General features: G+C 43.3%; 1 protein-coding gene and 1 pseudogene across 2 annotated transcripts in view; both read left to right on the plus strand.

Annotated features, from left to right (window-relative positions):
* SEC14L1 (SEC14 like lipid binding 1) overlaps positions 1-18,851 on the plus strand; it is a 57,534-nt gene extending 38,683 nt beyond the window's left edge. For both annotated transcript variants that reach the window (XM_066613563.1, XM_066613562.1), the window contains exons 8-17: positions 2,812-3,001; positions 6,631-6,719; positions 8,100-8,170; positions 9,149-9,320; positions 9,591-9,725; positions 11,095-11,229; positions 13,452-13,703; positions 15,256-15,434; positions 16,293-16,394; positions 18,299-18,851. In XM_066613563.1, the coding sequence (XP_066469660.1) occupies positions 2,812-3,001; positions 6,631-6,719; positions 8,100-8,170; positions 9,149-9,320; positions 9,591-9,725; positions 11,095-11,229; positions 13,452-13,703; positions 15,256-15,434; positions 16,293-16,394; positions 18,299-18,314 (1,341 nt within the window). In that variant the 3' untranslated portion in view covers positions 18,315-18,851. The remainder of the gene's footprint in view (positions 1-2,811; positions 3,002-6,630; positions 6,720-8,099; positions 8,171-9,148; positions 9,321-9,590; positions 9,726-11,094; positions 11,230-13,451; positions 13,704-15,255; positions 15,435-16,292; positions 16,395-18,298) is intronic.
* On the plus strand, positions 13,918-14,034 carry LOC136642975 (5S ribosomal RNA; annotated as a pseudogene).
* Positions 18,852-20,111: the final 1,260 nt, after the last annotated feature.

Genomic DNA, 20,111 nt, shown 5'->3' on the forward strand with positions numbered 1-20,111 from the left:
AGCAAACACCAAATACTGGCAAGTAGCTAGAACATGAGGGGAATGAGGAAGGAGAGCCACAAACAGGGAAGGTGGGAGAAGTAGATGAGAACATTGGGCAGAAGAGAGATGACAGCCACTTATGGTCTGCTCCTAGAGCCCCCAGAGCAGTCTCGGGGAATCCCAGGGCTCCTAGAAGCACACTTTGAAAATGCTAATCTAGAGCAGGGGTGCTCAATAGGTGGATCATGATCTACCGGTAGATTGCGAGGCAAAATGAGTAGATCGCGGAGTGCCGACCCCCCCCCCCTTCAGGTGCCTCTGGGAGGAAACGCCAGGAGTAAGGCCCATTGTACTCAATGGGGCTTACTCCCAGGTAAGTGTGGCTAGGATTGCAGCCTCACAGCCTAATCCTAGGCATGTCTACTCAGGAGTAAGTCCTGTTATACTCAGTGGGGCTCAAGGTACACCAACATACATTGTACACATAAATGTTATATGTTATGATGGCGCAAACATTGTAAAAAAAACTCTGGTAGATCTCCGGGCCTTGCTGGGTTTCAAAGTAGCTCTCGAGCCAAAAAAGTGTGAGCACCCCTGATCTAGAGGATCAGTGGCTCATCTTCCAACGTAAGTACCGACAGTCTTCATCTTTAGCCTCTTGCTCTAACCCTGTCTAGTCACTTGTGTCTTTAAGTTTTTAGCTTGTGTTTTAAACATTGTGACACTAGTCATCTAAAATGAATACTGAAATACAAGCATATAGATGTATTTACTAAGGACACTTAACTTTTCAGCATATGTGGTACTTTTGCCAGTTCACTGCTTCCATGAGACTGTGGACAGCTGTGCTGAGGGTGTCCCCCAATGCTCTTGCCTCCCCCTGCTTCCCATCTACCAAAAGGAATTAACTGAACAAAGGCCACTAGAGAAGTTAGTTCTGTTTGGTGTGTATTTGAATAAAATACCTGGCTCTTCCTTAACATTCTAATAATTAAAGTGATAGCAGAATGGGCATAGGCATGGCAAGGAGTTATTCCTTCAGATCACTTTCTCCATCCATTTAGAAAAACACACAAACTGTAGAGGGTGAATAGCAGGTTTCCCTATCCCAGTTCCTATATGTTAGTAGTGCATCTGTCCAAAGCCTGTTTTTCTCAGCTTTCCTCTCTCTTTCCTCCTTCATTCAATCCAGGGATAGAGAATGGACTGTCTTGTGACATTTGATCTTGGTCCCTCCCTCACAAGTTTATTATTGTAATAGGTTTTATTCAAGTTCACTGCTGAACTGTAGAGAGCCCATAATTGCAAGGAAAATGTTTCCCTCTGCTGCATGTGCTGTCAAGCAGTATGACCCCTCTGGGACCTTTTTTGGCATGTGAACAAAAGTATGATCATTCCTACTGAAGGGCTGGCAGAGAGAATGGGCTGTGCTGCACCTCTGGCTTTCTCTGTGCAGGGATAACCACAAACATAGCAATTTTGTCTTTCATAGCAACAGAAAGCAGATTCCCTTCTAAGGTCTACCTCACTTTTTGCTCTTTCTACTTCATAATCTTCCACCTGTTAAATCTGTCCAGGAGAGTTTGTTTTTGACAGATAAAGTCAGTGTTTACCTTTGTTTTCCAAATAGTCACTTCCTGTACTGCTCTAAAGGTTATTTGTATTTTCATATTTGCCAGATTTCAGTAACACGTACTTCTGCAATGAAATTCTTATCAGTAGCAAGCAACAAAATGCTCATATCTGGATCAAATTATTTTTCTAATCCAAGGGGTGTGTGTGTTTGTGTCCAGCACATTCCAGAAATTACTCACTCTTCACTGTCATAGCCACTTTAGGATAACTTAACCATCAAGCAGAAGTAGCCTGAAGCCCTCTCAATTTGATATCTCACTTGAAGTAGCTGCCACCATTCACTTACCTTGTTTAGAAACAGATGCATTTGGGCACCTGAACCATCTACCAGAAAAATGACAAATGCATTTTATGCACACACTGTCCATCTTGATTGGGTTTTGCCCCAGCCATACTTTTACTTTAGGGCTGCCCTGTCATCAGTCCATTTCTCCACCCAAATACAGCTGAGCATTGCTAATATACTACAGTGAGCCATCCTTATCTGCATTTGAATATCCGCAGATGCAGAGGCCATGGCTGGAGGGCCTCAGAGGACCTCCCAGATGTGACTAGAAGTGCCTTCCAGAAGCATTCAGGGGGTTTCTGAGGAGTCTGGGAGGTTGAATGGCCTGAAGGGTAATTGGGCTGCTGCACTCTCCTCCCGCTTATTTCTTTATCCATGGAATTTGATATCCACAGGGGTCCTGGAATGAAACTCCAGCAGCTATCGAGGGGCCAATTGTACAGACTTTTAAAAAACTCTCTTCACTAATTTTTTTAGAAGAAGTGTAATGTTTAGTTGATCTGATTAACTACTTTAAAAGTCGCTTGATTTATAAAGGTGCTCCCAAATGAATTGACTGACACTTGAAAAAAAACACTATTTTTTAATACAGAACTTATAAACATTATGTGCCTGCCTAAAAGTTAAACGAGGCATTTTGTATGTTAAGAGGTGGAAGGTGAATGCATATTCTAAAATGCCGCCTGCTGTGGACCTAAAGAGAAACGCATATTTTATATTGACCCATATCCAAATTGATGCAAATTAATGGATTAATTTCATAATTGGGGTGATAGCCATGAAGATAGAAAAGGGATATTTCATTGCAGGTCAAAAGCAATGAACTTTCAAAAGCAACACTTCACAGCATAAGGAATTTGTTCACTTCAAAGTTTCTTAACTTTCTGCCACTGATAACTCTCTTACAGATTCCAAAGGATGAACACATCTTAAGATTCTTGCGTGCTAGAGACTTCAATATCGACAAATCCAGAGAAATCCTTTGCCAGTCATTAACATGGCGCAAACAGCACCAGGTGGATTATATTCTGGATACTTGGAACCCTCCTCAGGTTCTGCAGGATTACTATGCAGGAGGCTGGCATCACCATGACAAAGGTACTATAGCATATGTATGGTGGGTGTTTTTCTAGGGAGAAACACTTGACAGAGTGGAGATGGTTTTTGTCTATTAAAATGCTGTAGATCAGTGCAGATTACAAAATAGAGTTGAAAAATGTTGAAATTCCTGGCTGAACTGATCAAACAGAACGGGAAGCAAGAAAACAATTAAATCGACTTGTCAGGGATGCTGAGAAGCTCAATAAGGTGTCTGGATGAAATGGAAGGCAGCATTTTAAGAATGTGTGTTCATTGCATAGTATCCTGGAGAAATATAGGATGCTTATGAGAGCTTCCTTTGAGAGTTGGAGCAGACCATCATGCAGCTTTTATGTCTGCACATGGCTTGAGGCCTGGTGAACACAAAAGATACAGGAGTAGGATGGCCATATTTATTTATACATACCATGCCTTTCTCCCCAAAAGGGTTCAAGGTGGCTTACAACAATGATTAAAAACACAATTAAAAACATAATTTAAAAATAAGATTAAAACATACCAGTTATGTTGGGCACCAGCACTCTGCCCAATATTGTATGATGTGACATGTCCCCTTCTGCTGAAAAAGGATGTAAACTAGAAAAGATGAATAAGAAAATGGGGCATTGAGAGATCTGTGGAAGATGTGAAATGAGAAGGAAGGCAAGATTAGAGGGGCAACAATAGGCAGTTCTGATTGCACAGTTAAAAGTACAAGAACTGGGAAGTGGAATTTAAAAAAATCAATGTCTTCGATGCTCACTCACACAACTAGGCCCTAAACACCAACGGTTTCTAGGAGGAGAAATTCTTACAAAGAAAAGAACTTGCATAATGGCACAAATTGAGGAGGAGAAAAAGGGAGGATCAGGCTATAGGGCAGCACTTCATAAAGTGTGGGTCCAAGCACAGTTGGCTGTAATCCTCCTGCTTGCCCTTGCACTGGTTTGGCTCCAAGTAGGAACCATTCCCAGAAGCCTCACTACTTACTAGAGCCTCTGGAGGTCTCTCCCGGCCCAGAGATCCACTCTACAGGCTTCTATGGGCCTCAGAAGTCCTTCAGAAGCCTCTATAAGCCATTTCTGGTTTTTGGAAGCCACTTCTGATCTGCTTCTGAAGCACCTGGAAGTAGCTTACAACAGCTTCTGAGGGTCATTCTGAGGCCTGCAGAGGCCTATAAAGTGGGTGACCAGGCCAGGAGAAGTCTCCAGTGCCATCTGGAGCATTGCAACCCACCATGAGATGAGGTGGTTTGTGGTGCTGCTAAGTTTGGGAACCCTGGTGTTGGGAAATCGTGAGGTTTATCCAGGGGAAATGGGCTGAAGAACCAGGGGTTTTGTGGTAGTGGGTGAGGGGAGAAAAGGAGGACTGGAGCAAAGGCAAAGAGAAGAAACAAAGCACTAAGATTTCAGCCACAACCATGCTGAGTCTTGTAACCTGATCTGGAACTGCATGCAGGGTGTGAGATCTGGACAGCTGTGCAATCACTTTGCATGCATATCCATATCTACGGTGTGGTAGCTTTGTAGTGTTGAGAAAATCGTGGGTCTAGGGCAGGGGTGCCCCAACCCCAGCCCTGGGGCCACTTGCGGCCCTCGAGGACTCCTAATGCAGCCCCCAGGGAGCCCCCAGTCTCCAATGAGCCTCTGGCCCTCTGAAGATTTGTTGGAGCCTGTGCTGGCCCGACACAACTGATCTCAGCGTCAGGGCAACTATTTGACCTCTCACATGAGCTATGGAATGAGGGGTCCCTCCACTGCTTGCTGTTTCACATCTGTGATGCAGCAGTGGCAGTGAAGGAAAGGCTGGCCTTGCTTTTATAGGCCTTGAGCTATTGCAAGACCTTCATTCATTCATATAAGTTCATCTTTAATATATTCATTTATGTACATCTATGTAAATTTATTCAAATTTTAAATGTAAATTCTTATTTTCCCCGGCCCCCAACACAGTGTCAGAGGGATGATGTGGCCCTCCTGCCAAAAACTTTGGACACCTCTGGTCTAGGGTGCCAAGATAACAGCAGTCTTCTGGTTCAGAGGTGGGGAGGGAGTCAGAAAGGGACTTGAAAAGCAAACCCCAGTGGGCTCTGCAGTAGATTTAGCTAGCCCCAAGGAGGGAAGTGAGCCAAGATTCCTTTCCTGGGAAAAAGAGTTCTTGGAAGGTGGCTAGCAGGACCTGGAGCAATGACTTATGAAAGCAAATGTGGCTCATCAGATACTGGAGTGGCTGTTTTGTCAATGCATGGGGGAAGAAAATTGAGAAGAGAGGCAAAAGGTTGGAAATGGAAAGATTTTTTTTTCAGATACTTGGCCTAGTTGCTGGCTGGCATAGCAGTTCATGGGTATCAGAGAGAACTGGGGTGCTTGATGTGAGGCACCTGCAGGTCTGCACCTCAAGAGGGCTGCCTATATTGTTTTGCTGTCTGTCAAGTACGTGGCAGAAACTTCTTGACTTATGCCAAATTACAAATTCTTTTCTCTCCACTTACAGAATTAATGTAAACATAAGAGCTCACACTTGAAGTTTCTCTACATGTTGTGTCCTGCACAATTAAATATGGCATGTTACATGGGTTTCCTAATACTTGATTAATAAAATGGAATGGCTCAAAGTGTATATATCAGTTAGATATGAATGTATATGATTGTGACTGAAAGTTCATGGTGGCTAAAGTACTATTTAAATTTGAAGTGAACAGGTTTGGCTTGGATCCGGAGAACTGAGTGATGTTTCACTCATTAAATGGAACTTTCTTGCCCCTTCTCTGTGCTTGCAGTCACCTCTGCCGCCCCCTCCCAAAACCAATTCAGAGAGCTGGGGGCTCTTGAGAATAGTGTGATATGGCACAGATAGGATACCAATGGAGAGAAGTGACATAAATTGTGCCTCCCCCTTCATGACTGCAAGAGACTTTCTTCTCATGGGAGGATCACTTTGGATCCAAGCCTTGGGGCAGCTTGAAGTCTTTGTTTGGAAATGTGTGGAATTATACATTTCTTTTTAGTAAAGTGTCCTAAGGTGGGAAGGGAGAGTGAAAACAACCTATCTTTTGAGACCCCTAATGAATATCTTGAAACAGGGACCCATAAGTTAGGGTTGACTTTTGAAGCCAGTCAAAAACCTCTATTAATAGTTAGCCCTACCTCTTCCCAAACCCATGAGGATCAAGGTCTAGCCGTTTGTTCTGTATTTCATAAGGATGCATGCTGCTGTTGGAGTGCCTTTGAGCAACTCAGAGCCCTGCTGAGCTTGGAGAGGAAGGTGCTCCTCTGAAATTGTTCTGAACTCTGAAATTACTTAGAATTTTTTTTTTTTTTTTGCTGGTTGTCAGCCAAAATTTGTGGATTCTGGCTCAAGATATGCACTGCAGTTTCAAAATAGGAATAGTTTCCCCTCTCCCCCCCCCCAAGATACTTGATAGATAAGTTTCTGACAAGGTAAGGAAGGAATTCCAATCCCTTTATGCCTGAGTCAAAATTCAGGTTTCCTGCTGCCAGGAAAGTGTGAAGGTGTGGCTCTTGCAGAAACCAGGATTACCAAACAAGTATTGCTGATTCTCATTGCCCTTGTAACAGCTAAGGATTTAATGGAACACTTGCACATGTGCATAAGAACTTATTTCAATTGTCACGGTTTCTTTTCAGATGGGCGACCATTGTATCTGCTGAGACTTGGCCAGATGGATACCAAAGGTTTGGTGCGAGCTCTTGGGGAAGAAGCCTTGCTTCGCTATGTAAGTGCCTCTAGTGCAGCCTGCTTGTTTGATTGGGAATGTGGTATTTCCATTTAACTGGTCTGTATCACACTAGAACAGGAGTGTCCAAAGTTTTTGGTAGGAGGGCCACATTGTCTCTCTGACACTGTGTCGGGGCTGGGGGGAAAAATTTTTTTACATTTAAAATTTGGATAAATTTACATAAATGAATATATTAAAGGTCTTGCAATAGCTCAAGTCCTACAAAAGGCCTTGCACAAAGCAAGGCTGGCCTTTCCTTTGCTGCCACTGCTGCATCACAAACAACAAGCAGTGGAGGGAGCCCTCATCCCACAGCTCACATGAGAGGTCAAATAGTCACCCTCATGCTGAGAGCAGTTGCGTCAGGCCATTGTGGGCTCTAACAAATCACTGGAGGGCCAGAGGCTCATTGGAGACTGGGGTTTCCCTGAGGGCCGCATTGAGAGGCCTCGAGGGCCGCAAGTGGCCCCAGGGCCGGGGTTGGGGCACCCCTGCATTAGAATGATAAAAGCATCATGGCTGTGTTCTGCTATAATGAATAGAAGCCACAAATGTTTTCCACCACAAATGTTTGTGAGTTCTGGGGTTTTTACTGCCTTTGTTAGGGAAAGGAAAAAATACATTTAAACCAACAACAAAAAAGAAATAAACATGGTATTAAGATACATAAAAGTACAAAAGAATTTTGGCAATCAGTACCATAATCCATAAACAGTAAGGAGTTTTTTTTATGAAGTAGGTCTATTCATGCTGGAAAAGGGTAGCAGAGTGAAGGTAGAGATTGGTTTAAAAAACAATTATTCTCCCACAGGCTCCTTAGAAGTAAGCCCCAACCAAACAAAACATACCAGCACATAATGAAAAGAGATTCTAGGGCACCTCTCACTGCTTTGTGTGTGTGGGAGGGGGGGGGAGGATCAGGTAAGGGGCAATGAAACTAAATGTGTTGACTGAACAGCCAGAGGCTTTTGCAGAATCTTTGTTCTGCTAATGAGATACAGGGCATGCCACAATTGGAGGAGGGAAAAGAAGAACCTGCTGCAAGGAGCTGGGGAGAGAAAAGGAGATCACTATGTTTTGAAACTGACTGTAGCCTTTCTATGGAGAGGAGGGGCAAGGAAGTTGAGAGAAATAGACAGAGTGCCCTTTCTGTGACCTGGGAGAGGCAGATTCTAAATAGGACAGAGTATCTGGCACAGCCTAAAAGAGGTTACACCTGCTCTCATAAGAAGCTATGAACAAGAACTAGTTATCATTTCATGCATAACCAGAAGAGAAAAACATTCAGTTGAAAGAGTGAAGTGCAGTTTCTGGATGCAAATTTCAACCCCAGGCATACTGCAATGGCTCTTCAGAACGCTCCTGTCTCTTGTGCAGGTTCTCTCTATAAATGAAGAAGGACTAAGGCGCTGTGAAGAAAATACAAAAGTATTTGGAAGACCTATAAGGTAAATGAATGGCCACTAAATGAAATGGAATGAGTAATAGAATGTTAAGCATGGAGACATTCACGTTAATATGGATAGTGTTTAACATTTCTTCATTCATTAAAATATAAAATTGACAATGGGAACAAAAAAGTGGTCTAGTATTCTAAGATTGTGATTCCCGGAATAGCTAAGGGAGCCCACCAGTAAAATTTTGATGAACAAACCCACCTGTTAGTGAACCACAAATGCCTAAACAATTGTGCTGAAACCCACAATTGTGCTGAAAAATTCCTTTAATATTGAGTGGTGTGCCATAATGCACAGATTAAATGTTGGATCATGGTTTTAGCACGGTGTTTGACCACATCAGTGTGCATAATTCTCAACGCCCTATTGAGAATCTGGTACACACAGTGTGCATTCATAACATGCGAGTCATGGACCTGGGGGTGGATGGATGTACTTTGCCTACGGGTTTCAGTTAAGGACTTGACAAGCCTAAAGGATTAGTTTAGTAGGTGTAGGGGCCTTCCCCTGGAGGGGCCTGGAGCAGGCTTGTTCCTCCCCAGGGAGGCCTCAGATTGGCTGAAGGGGGAGGGGGTTCCAGCACCCTTGTCCTCCTCCCTAGCAGAGCTGCCAAACCTGGCCTGCCAAACCTGCCAAACCAAAGGGGCCCCGACAGTAGGCATCATGCAGTCCATAAGCATACTGTTGCCTGCTCTGTATTTACGGGGAAGATTGGCTATCCCTCACTAAAGAATGCTATGTGGGTTAAAGTGACTATTGCTAATACGGAATTAGGGGAGAGACCATGTTGTAACCAACAAGAATATTTATTGATTTGGGCTCTGCAATCCATTTGTCAGTTAAAGCTAGGAAAATTGACTAGCGCAAAGATAAAGAGAACTTCATATTTTGATTTCAATGGGTGATGGGAAGTGAGAACACTATTATAGTCATTTTAAAGTCTATTGCCTTATTTTGAAAACAAAACAGCTCTTGGACTTGTTTGGTGGATCTGGAGGGCTTGAATATGCGACACTTATGGAGACCTGGTGTCAAGGCTTTACTAAGAATCATTGAAGTTGTTGAAGCCAATTATCCAGAAACACTGGGACGCCTTCTCATCCTGCGAGCTCCCAGGGTGTTTCCAGTCCTCTGGACACTGGTAGGTTCCTAATTTTTGACACCCTAGCAGCCTGTGCGTTTGTAAAGGGCACGAATTGTGCTTAGAAACAGGCAAGTTATCCCTTACAAGCTAGACTTTATAGGATGTTTCATTCCTAGACTAAAAAATAAGTAACTAGAAGAATGACAATTGTGTGGGCTGATGGAACAGTGTACCTTGCACATGCCACATTTTTAAAGTATCAGCAAAAATAAAGTGCTTCCTTAAAGCTGCTTGGAGACCTGGGTACTAACTCATTCTTATTTATAGGTTAGCCCATTTATTGATGACAACACTAGAAAGAAATTCCTGATTTATGCAGGCAATGACTATCAAGGTCCTGGTGGGCTGTTGGATTACATCGACAAAGAAATTATTCCTGATTTTCTTGGTGGAGAATGCATGGTAGGTGACCATTGGGTGTAGCTCAGTGTTATTTTTTGTTGTAGTATGCATTAGAAGCCAATACGATCAAATCACTATGTTCATACCTGTGTTAATTCATTGTACAGAATCTAATTTAGTAATGGATTGCAACTTCTGAGGTTTTTACTTATGAAAAATCAGATTTCTTCAACTTGCATTATACAATCATTGAGGCACGTTTAAGTTTTAATTACAAATACATCTAAAGTGTATTTGTATCAATTGACATTGCTCTATAGAGTTGAAATACTAAGAAACCTGCATAGCGTAGTGGTTATAAGTCTACACTGGGAAGCCCCCAGTTGAAATCTTGTGTCAGCGACAAACTTGGATCCCCTAGGATAAGCTACTATCTCTCATCTGCAGTATAGGAGTACAACTGGCCTCTATAAGGCTCATGTCAATATTACCAAAATAATGTACGTGGAACTCTAAAGTGCTAAGTAAATAACATAGTATTAGATTCCAAACAGTCTTGATTTCAGACCTCCCCACTACAGATGTTGCCACACCTGCTCAGGAACATGTAGGAATGAACCCACGCCTGTATCCAAAGAAGTGCATTATGGGATCTTTGATCATTAGTTGTGACACAATTAGGGGAAATTGGGGAAAGATTGGTTGATACTTGGAGGGAGATAAGAATGTTATGAGCTTGGTTTCTATGAAGAAGGGAGGTGAGAAAGGTGAGATCATGCTAGATTTGGAGAGATACTAGCATGTAATGGTTATTGGGTAATGTATTCAGGAGGAAAAGTGAGATTTTCAGGGAAGGCAGGCTGTAGGGCAAGCAGTAGACAGATGGCTAGGCACAAGGCACAAAGGAATGGACTGAGGTGTGAAGATGCATAGGTGGCTTGATGTATGCAATAAGTTGGGAAGAGGAGACAAATAAGGAGAAGTATAGGTCAAAATTGCCTCTTGTTCATGCATTGCAAGAGAACTTTCTGTTCCCCTCCACACATGCTATCTACAACAAGGATTCTTATGGATAGCTCCATCTTTCGAAGAAGGAAGATTCAGAAGAAGAAATGTTTTTCACTCCTATGGGCTGGCAAACTTTGTATGCTACCAGGTCCTACTAGATAAGAGACTTCTGATCTAAAAATCCAAGAGACTGACTTCCAGACTCTCACGCATATGAGTGGAAAAATGGGCTCCTAGGAAAAAGGAGAGAAGCCAGAGTCAGTGGGTTGTGACCAGAAAGTATAAAGATAGTTTAAAGGGGCCAACTTTCATTTAATAAACTATGATGCTGTGTGAAGTGTCCTCCAAATCACATTCTGGCGTATTCTTTCCTGGAGTGTTTGTCAGAGCAGTGCTCAAGTACTGATATCTTTCTCTTAAGTGTGAAGTTCCAGAAGGTGGGCTGGTTCCCAAATCCCTGTACCGGACTGCAGAAGAATTGGAAAATGAAGACATAAAGCTGTGGACAGAAACCATCTATCAGTCAGCCAGTATCTTCAAAGGAGCACCCCATGAGGTATGTTTCCTTACTGCTGTTCTACTTACCAGCCTTCTGTTGGACAACTTCAGGTGAATTTTCACTTGGCTAATGCCTGAAAATAATTGCTCTTGAGAGGAATGTAGTTCTCCACAGTTAGGAAAAGTGGAACTTTGAATTTCATCTTTGTGAAGGAGAAACTAAGATCTTCTTCAGGTCCCCTTGGACATCTTAGTTATGCAGATTGAGCAGTCACATTATCCTAATTTGGAATTAATTGAAAAAAAATCAGATGATATTTCAGTCTTACTAAGGATTTAATTACTGGTGGGTGGTCTTGGCAGGGGCTGGATGGACAGGCACAAGCTGCTTTTCCTAGGCTTATTGGGAAGGTAACATTGAGTTCTTTATTATGCCTTCAGAAAACCAGTGGAATGGTTGCATATTTTCTGTTCAGTGCAATTCATTTACTTTGATTTTGTCACCAGAAAGTGATTTGCTTCAACTTCTACAAATATGTAGTTGGTGAATATTCATTCACCAACAGTGGTTGGTCTCAACTGTTTTCCCTAGCAGTATTTCCTGAAGGACCAAGCCTCTGATCACTTTCTCCCTGAAAGGCAGGACATTTAGATTGCAGAAACTAACTCTGTGACTGTTTTTAAGACTCTTCACCTACAGGCATGTCCTGTCCACAGATGTCACATGAAAATTTTGTATGGAGTGGCATCTTGGAGTTGGGGAGGGGTGGCAGCAGCGGCCTGTCACTTTCTTCCAGCCCAACACCAGTGGAGCCACTCTGGGAAACTCTTCAATCCACTTCCCCCTCACTGAGGGCAAGGAAGGAAAGGATTGGGACAGGAGCAACCTGCAAAAGTTGCTGCAGGTGCCTTCATTGCCACCTCCTCCTGATCTCTGCCTGCTCAGCTGCAGCCAAGCAGGGAGAGGTGGGGCAACATAACCCTGCCCCTTCCATCCCCTTCTGCACCATCTCCTTGTTTATCTTTTGCTCAGGGCTTCTTTAAAATGGACAAAAGGAATGGAGCATGTGTATTGCTAAATTCCCATTCCAAGCTTTGCTTATAGAACTTATGTTTGCTTTAATTAGTTTCCTTTCTTTACCCAACAGTGGCCCTAGTTCTGCACTACAGCAGTGCTGGACCCCACTACCAGGGTAGCTCGCCTGTTCAACCTGCAGAGGTCCTCCTTTCTCCCCTCTCCCGCCAGCAGCTTCTCCGGCCACCACAGCAACACCATGTTTCTCAACAGCTCTTGGGCATGGCAGGCACACATCAGTCTCTGTTCCAGCATTTTCCGTTTGGTCCATCAGTCAGCTAACCAGTCCATTAGTTGGTTAGCCTGTGTGTCCATCCTTTTTCCTCCAAGCTCCTTCCTTGTACTCTCTCAGTCTCTCCAATCTCCTTCCGTCTACACCCACACCCTTTCCTTCCAACAGGTGCTTCTTTTATCCCTGTAGGCCTTGCTGCCTATAAGTGGCTGCATCTGTGCAGCACACCCGCCTTCAATTTAAGGCCCTGGTGTTAACCCCATGCTTCCCAGACCTGTCAGAGCAAGGGCCCATTGTTGACACCACACCCTGTCACCTCCAGGGATCTTGCGTATTTCCATTACAGTGTGTTGGGCACTTCCTGTTCATTTTAAAGAATACCCACATGAAGGACAAGCAAGAAGATAATTACCACCAAGAAGGCAGGGAGAGGAGGGGCATGGCAATCCCAGCCCTTCTGAGAGGCAAACAAAGCAAGGAGGAGGTGATGAAGGCACCTATGCCACCTTCCCCCCTCCCCCACTAGAAGGAAAAGGGGATTGTTGCTGTCCTAAAGATAAGGAACCTTGCTTCCCCTCCCTTCTTTGAGGCAGGATTCAGCAGGAGGGCAGAGTGGCTTTCAGTAGTGGCCAGCAGCAGCATTTCTGTTCCCCTCAAAAGCATTTGGACTCTAGCTGCATCTGCCTCTATAGGACTGATATCCTCATATTTGTGGCGTCCATGGCATGGTCCACCATTCTGCAATTGTAGGGGCTTCAAAAAACAATTTTAAATGAGATAGTGTTCATCCATTCCATATTTTTTTAAAAATGCAATGCAATTTTTATATCTGGGTAGCAAATCATCACAGATGCAATAACAGATATAAAGACAGTGTATTAGTATTGAGAGGATTAATCTGATGGGGCAAGGTTAAGAGACTGGGAGGCTTCTCCTTTGACTGAACTTCTAAAACAATTATTTCCTTATTTAGATCTTCATTCAGATTGTGGAAGCTTCCTCTGTGATCACCTGGGATTTTGATGTTTGTAAAGGTGACATTGTCTTTAACATCTATCACTCCAAGAGAGCACCACAGCCTCCTAAAAAGGATTCCCTGGGGGGCCACAGCATTACCTCTCCAGGTGGAAACAATGTGCAGCTGATAGACAAAGCTTGGCAGCTGGGACGGGACTACAGCATGGTGGAATCTCCACTCATCTGTAAGGAAGGGGAGAGTGTGCAGGTGAGAACCCGTCTAAGTGTAGTCCAGGCCCTGGCTCTGGAAAAAAATGCTTTTAGGAGCTGCCACTGTATATGACATGCCAAACAGTGTGAGCCTTCCAGTTGTTGCTTAGTCTTGTGATGGGAATAAGAGATGACTTCATTCTCTGGTTGTCTTTCTGTGATCACAGGCAAGAACTGCCTAGGTCTAAAAATTCCTAAAGGTTAAGTGCTATGACAGCAACTGTTACCCTGCACATGCCCAATCTCATCTGATCTTGGAAGCTAAGCAGGATCAGGCCTGGTTAGTACTTGGATGGGAGACTGCCTGGGAATACTGGGTGCTGTAGGCTTATACCATAGTCTTTCGAGACTGAAGGTTGCCAACCAGCCAAAGTGCTATGGAATCTTTAGAGACTGATCTGTCTCAGAGCTTCTTAATACAATTTGCCCTCTTAGGGCTGCTGTTAATCCTTAAGGCAGTGTTTCGAACTCCTTGAATTTGCCCACCCCACCACTAGACTTATTCTTCCTTTGTCTGCCCAGCACCAGCCATGTGTTACACAGGCGTATGTGCAGAGATCCTGGTATGCATCCCAGTGGAAGGATCTGTTGACTGGTGCACTTACCCAGTGGTGGCTTTAAAGGAATGCAACAGGACATCACCAACCTTTCCCAAAATTGCAGACATGAAAGATAATTAAAGTAAAGAAACTGTTCTTTCTGAAGTAAGTGGGAAGTAGTCACTCCCAAAATCAAACATAGATAAGTAAAGTGTGATGCTCGGGGACCATCTTTGCCTCAATCCCTTTTGGATAGCAAAAATGATTTAGCATGCCACACTGTCTACACGCACGTCTAGGAGGATTGCCTCTCTTGTGCTGGTAGAAAAAGAGCAAGGTCAACCAGTGGGAAGAAAAGGGATTGTAAGTGTAGTCCAGTTTACTGGGAACATGAAGATTTACTTGCCCGTTTCACCTCTGCTAGTTTAGTTGATCTCCTATATGTGTGTTTCTGTTAGTACTTTCTCTGCAGGTTGTTTGAGGGTTGTAGATGAAAAAGTAGGCTATAAATGAAAGTTTACTGGCAAGCCAGAGACTGCAACTCAGTAGCACTCCCCCCCACCTTCCCCTTCAGTTCTCCCAGAGTTTTGTGGAGTGCCATTTCAAGACTCAAACCTAATATCAGGAAATGCAGCTCCTAGCTGTTTTTGTTTTTATCCAGATTAGTGTGTCACCAGCAGAGAGTGTGTTGAGTATATGATCACAGGGAGGATAGCTGTAAGTGCTGACCTGATGGCTCAGGAAAACCTACAGTGTTGAAGGAGAGTTCTGGGGGAAGTGTCTTTTCTACACCCTATACATATATTGATAAAGAAGAGCTGCACATGTCAGTGAGCATAACTCCTGGCCATAACTGCAAGCTGATTTTTCCACACATAATTACCCCATGGGACATTTTAAGGTGACTGTAAGTAACTGGTGGTGACTGTCTTCTCTCCTCCCCACCCCCACAAAACTACAGGGATGCTCTGGATAAGTCAATTGTGTTTATTTTTCTACTGTTGCTTCCAGGGATCTCATGTTACTAGGTGGCCTGGCTTCTATATTCTCCAATGGAAGTTTCATAACATGCCTGCCTGTGCCACAACCAACATGCCTCGTGTGGATGATGTCCTGGCATCTTTACAGGTCTCATCTCATAAGTGCAAAGTGATGTACTACACAGAAGTGATTGGGTCAGAAGATTTCAGGTATGCCTAGGCCAGATAGCAGGAGGTGCTCTTCCTCTTAGTTGCTAAAGATTGTTTTTGATTTGAAGGGGAAGAAAGTAACATTTTGGTCTAAGTACTACAAAGCTGCCATCTCTGGTTGCAAGTATTACACAAATACATTGATATGATAAGTCTCCTGTTTGACATACTCTTTGGAAGGAGGACTTCCAACCAACTTTGCTAGTGGCATTCTGTTCAAGATAACTGGGTTTCAAAGAAGTCATTTTCCTCAGTTTCAGTCTTTGACCATAAGTGGCAGTGGTGTAAACGTGTGCTGAGAGCTTCATATACACCAAGCAGAAAATTCTTTTTAGGTTGACTTAAATCAAGGGCTTATTCACATGTCTGCTCATTCCAAGAACTCTTTAACACTTTATTTAAAGAATCATTGAGAGCATAAAGTGAGGGGAAGAACCCCTCATTCACTCTTGTTACTAGGAATTGCTGACCATAGAAACCATGTCATATTCAGGATTTAAACACCAAGCATTGGAGAAAGTTGGAGGAAGCAGTGAGGAATTTTGTGTGGCTTCTGACTTTTTCTGAAGTGCGATGATTAACAAGAATCCTCTCCTCCCCAGTGTCCTCTGGAAGTGTTTGAGGAGTCTAAGCAGGGTTGCTTATTGTACCCAACCCAAAATAAGAGATTCTTCCCCTCAGATCTGAGTGAAGAACTAGGGAAAGAAGTTCTCTCATTGGTGCAGATTATCTGGGGAAGGGATGTCAGCAAACCACTGGTACCACGGTTGTGGACCTTGATAAGAATCCTAAATGTACAGCTATTTTGTGCCACTCTGCATGCGAAAGTATATCTCTGTGTTGTGTCTTTATCTACAGAGGGTCCATGAGCAGCCTTGAATCAAGCCACAGTGGATTTTCTCAGCTCAGTGCTGCTACAACCTCTTCTGGCCAGTCTCACTCCAGCTCTATGATTTCCAGGTAGTGCCACTGCCAGCAAAAAGCCAGTGGATGAGATGGCCGGACCCTCGTCTGAGGCAGCCAACTGCAATACAGCATAATCATCAATGACAATTGCAAAAAAAATGCACAAGTGGAAGGCCTTTTTATAGATAGTAAAATAGCTGTTTGCATTTAAATATACTGGTTTTGTTTTGAATTAGACCTGAAAGTGTGTGCGTCTAATCTTAACTTGGTAGCCATAGTTTTTTAAAAACATGCTTGCACAAACCCTAATGTGGAAATGCAAGGGCTCTTTTGGAAAGAAATCAGTAATCAGTGTGCTGCTGGTTGAGAATTTCTTTTTTTAGAACCCTCATACTGTAGTGCATTAAATGTAATCTGAAGCTCCTACCAGTGAGGTTCTCCCAAGGTTTGAAAACACTTTTTCCTTTTGTACAACCGTGAGCTCCCCTACTATATTGTCCGCTGTCAAGGCCTGTAGGAGAGCAGTAGCTGAATGTCTGACATTTCACGGAGTGCCAGCTGGAAGCTAGCTGAATTGCTGTCTTTTCTTGCTTTGTCATAGATGGGTGCTGCTGAGGAAGCAGAATTTCAGGCTCTCTCAGGCAGCCATTTTGACAGTGTTGCATTTCACAGAATCACAGAGACATGTTCCAGCTTTGGGCATTGAAAGGTTTTAAGCCTTGAATTTACATTTGAGCACTGAAAATGGGAAGGAAGAGGATAGGGCAGGCTCTCCTCACTGAACCCAGAGGCTGGTCTTCCTTTGGGTCCTCAGGTTCATTTCTTTGTCCTTTCCCCTCTTCCGGAGACATTTGACCATACCCCACTTGCATCTTTTCACTTTGAGCAATCATCAGTTGATAAGGATATCCTATGCAAAGAATTGATTAGAGGAAGGGGTGGCTGCAACAATTCTTTTTCCTTCTCTCTTCTCAAACTTCCATCTCTGTCCCATGTTATGCAGAGAGGTACCTCATATGCCCCTGTAGTATGGACAAGGCATCAGTATTTTTAGCACAAAAAAACCCCAAATCTCTGCTTTGGCTACAGTGATAGCAACTTTCCTGCCCTGCATGCTCCCCTGTAGTGGAAGAATTGTTAGGCTAAGTACTGTTTAAACCTAGCAATGAGGCCAGTAGTGTTTGAGACCTCGGGCTGTAACATGTCATGCATTTTGGACTGCTCAAGACTAAAATGTTCAACCTGTTGAACTATGTTTGCTGTGATGCAGCAGACCTTAATATAGGTCACTGGATAAAATATTGCAAGGGCTGCAAATTGATTCCCGAAGTAGACAGTTACTGCTATAGTATTTTTTCCCTCTCTGTCCTCCACAGAGATCTGTTTAAAAGGTGAGGTCCTCCTTTTTATAAACTGGGCCTAGCCTGGAAAAACAGCCTCTGTTGCGCAGCTTGTATAGACCACTGAGGTGGTCTGTTTCGTTTTGGGAAGAAATGCTGAAATGGAACTTGTAAGCTTCTTAAGCAGAAGATAGGAAAGGGATTTGTTCAGGATCACACTATTGAAAGCCTATTCTAGTTTAAGGATGGAGATAACCTGCTGAAATGTTACCTAAAGCCTCTGCAGCTAACAACTGTGTGTTTTTTAAACTGTCAGGTGAAGGTGAAGTACTGGTTTGCAGGAGAAACAAAGTTAGTTCCTGTAACCCCTACAACTTGCTGCGCTAAGTCTCTTGCTGCTTGACTAGTAAGATCCCAGCATGTATCCAGTCTGAGCAGCAGTTTTGCTTCTGGGTATGCAGAAACTAATATAGCTCTTGACTCAAAGAAACAGTGCCATGCACAGCCCTCTCGTAGTTAGTGTCACTGGTGCCCCCTTGCAAAAGAGCACTTCCTCTTTCCCACTTGTAAGACCTCTGTCTTGAAAGATGGTCCCCTCTTTCTTTCTTTTTCTCTCAGATGGCGATTTTGCTGACAGCTGTAAAGAACTCGCTTCACACTCAACAGTCCACGTCAGCCCAGAGATGTCTGGTTTTGTAGAACTTTTTTGAGTTGCAGCCACTTCTCCTGTCTGAAGATGTCTTTAAGTTTGCTCAGAAGTGTCCCTTGGATACTTTTCTCTAGAAGTCTAATGCATCTTTCAGAGCTCAAAGCACAAACACTGGGGAAGGGTGTCCATTCATCACTAAAAAGCAAGACTTTTCAGTTTTAGTGGAGTACCATGACAACAATGATCTGACTAACCTTTGACTCCATTTCTTAGTGTATGACCTTACTGCTGTTTGTTCTTCATTCCTCCTTTCTGCCACAACTGACCATTCTTCTGGCTCTTCCTGAAACTTAATTCAACAACTCTGCTTCTCCCACATCTTTCTGTATTCATGAACTTCATATCAATTTCTGTAAAAGTTTTGTAAACATATTACCTCAATCTTGGTAATAAGATAACAGTCTTTAAAAGATTTTTTTATTTGTATCAATAATAAATGTGAACTGTTTGGGGGAAAAAGAAGCCTGAATTCTTACTTCTCAGTTTGCTTCAAGACAAATATCTTCCTAAGATGCAACCAAAGGGTGGTATATTAGAACTGAGAGCCTGGCAGAATGAGGGCTATTGTGTTAGCAAGTGCTATATGACAGACATTTTAACCTGTCCTAGAGTCTTAGGACAGTCATTAATTGCAGTCAACAGTTGCTTTCAGATGGAATATGGAGGGTGGTGGTTTCCAGATGTACGGACTCTTCATACCACTTTGGGGCTGCATTTGTCCAAAGCAGGACAGATGGGTTCAGTGTAGATTGTATTACTCATGTGAGGGATTGCACAAGGCGTATTAAAGCAACCTCCACTGTCCCTTTTGCATCTTCCGAGTACTGCTTCCATTGCTTCTGAAGTTCTACACTACAAGAAGTCCCAAGCAGGCACAGCTTAAGTAATCTTGTACCCACAAGAAGTAGATCTATTTATTTTTAAATATAGTTGGCTCTTTACCCTTTGTATAGATACACACTCCCAGAGTTCCTGTCTCTTAATTCCTGTGTAAAAATCCCAAATCTTTGATACCAGAGAGGATTTCTAGATAGATTCAAAAAAAATGACTGCTAAAAGAGTGAAAGGGACACTTGTTACATCCATTTCAGCTTGCTGTTATAATGGCAATAATTACAGGATTGTAACAGGGATAAAGATTCATGTGGCTGCTTCTTGCATTCCTTTTTCCTACTCATTTCTTAAGATACATGGAGGGAAGCAGGTAGTGCTCCTTTTGCAACTTACAAATAAGTGGGTGTCTGAAGACTTTAGGAGATGGTGCTGCCCTATGCCCAAGTAGCAGTGGCATCACTATTATGTCAACAGTGCATCAAAGTATTGTGTCCTTTCCTAAACCTGTTCAGCACAGTGGGAAAGGGGAGGGGAAATAAGAACCCAAACACCATCAACAGCCATGAAAACATCAGCACTACCCACTGATGATGGAGTGGCAGCCAGAATGGCCCCATGTTGGTCAGTTATGAAAAGAGCCAATTGCCACAACTTATCCAGCCTCAATGCCAGTTGGCAAGGCAATACTGCCAGGGTGAACCAAACAGCATGTTAGCAGGTCCAGTGAGCAGTCACTGTCATGTTAACATCCTGCAGGCTGCCCCTGGACAGGAGAGCTAGCCGTGGCTGTCTTGGCATAACACAGCCAAGAGGATAACACAGCCATAGCAACCAATGATAAGGAACTGTCTGTTAAAAGCAGCATATGCAGCCAACCTGCCAAAAGGA

This window comes from Tiliqua scincoides, chromosome 2 (assembly GCF_035046505.1).
Source record: "Tiliqua scincoides isolate rTilSci1 chromosome 2, rTilSci1.hap2, whole genome shotgun sequence".
NCBI lineage: Eukaryota > Metazoa > Chordata > Lepidosauria > Squamata > Scincidae > Tiliqua > Tiliqua scincoides.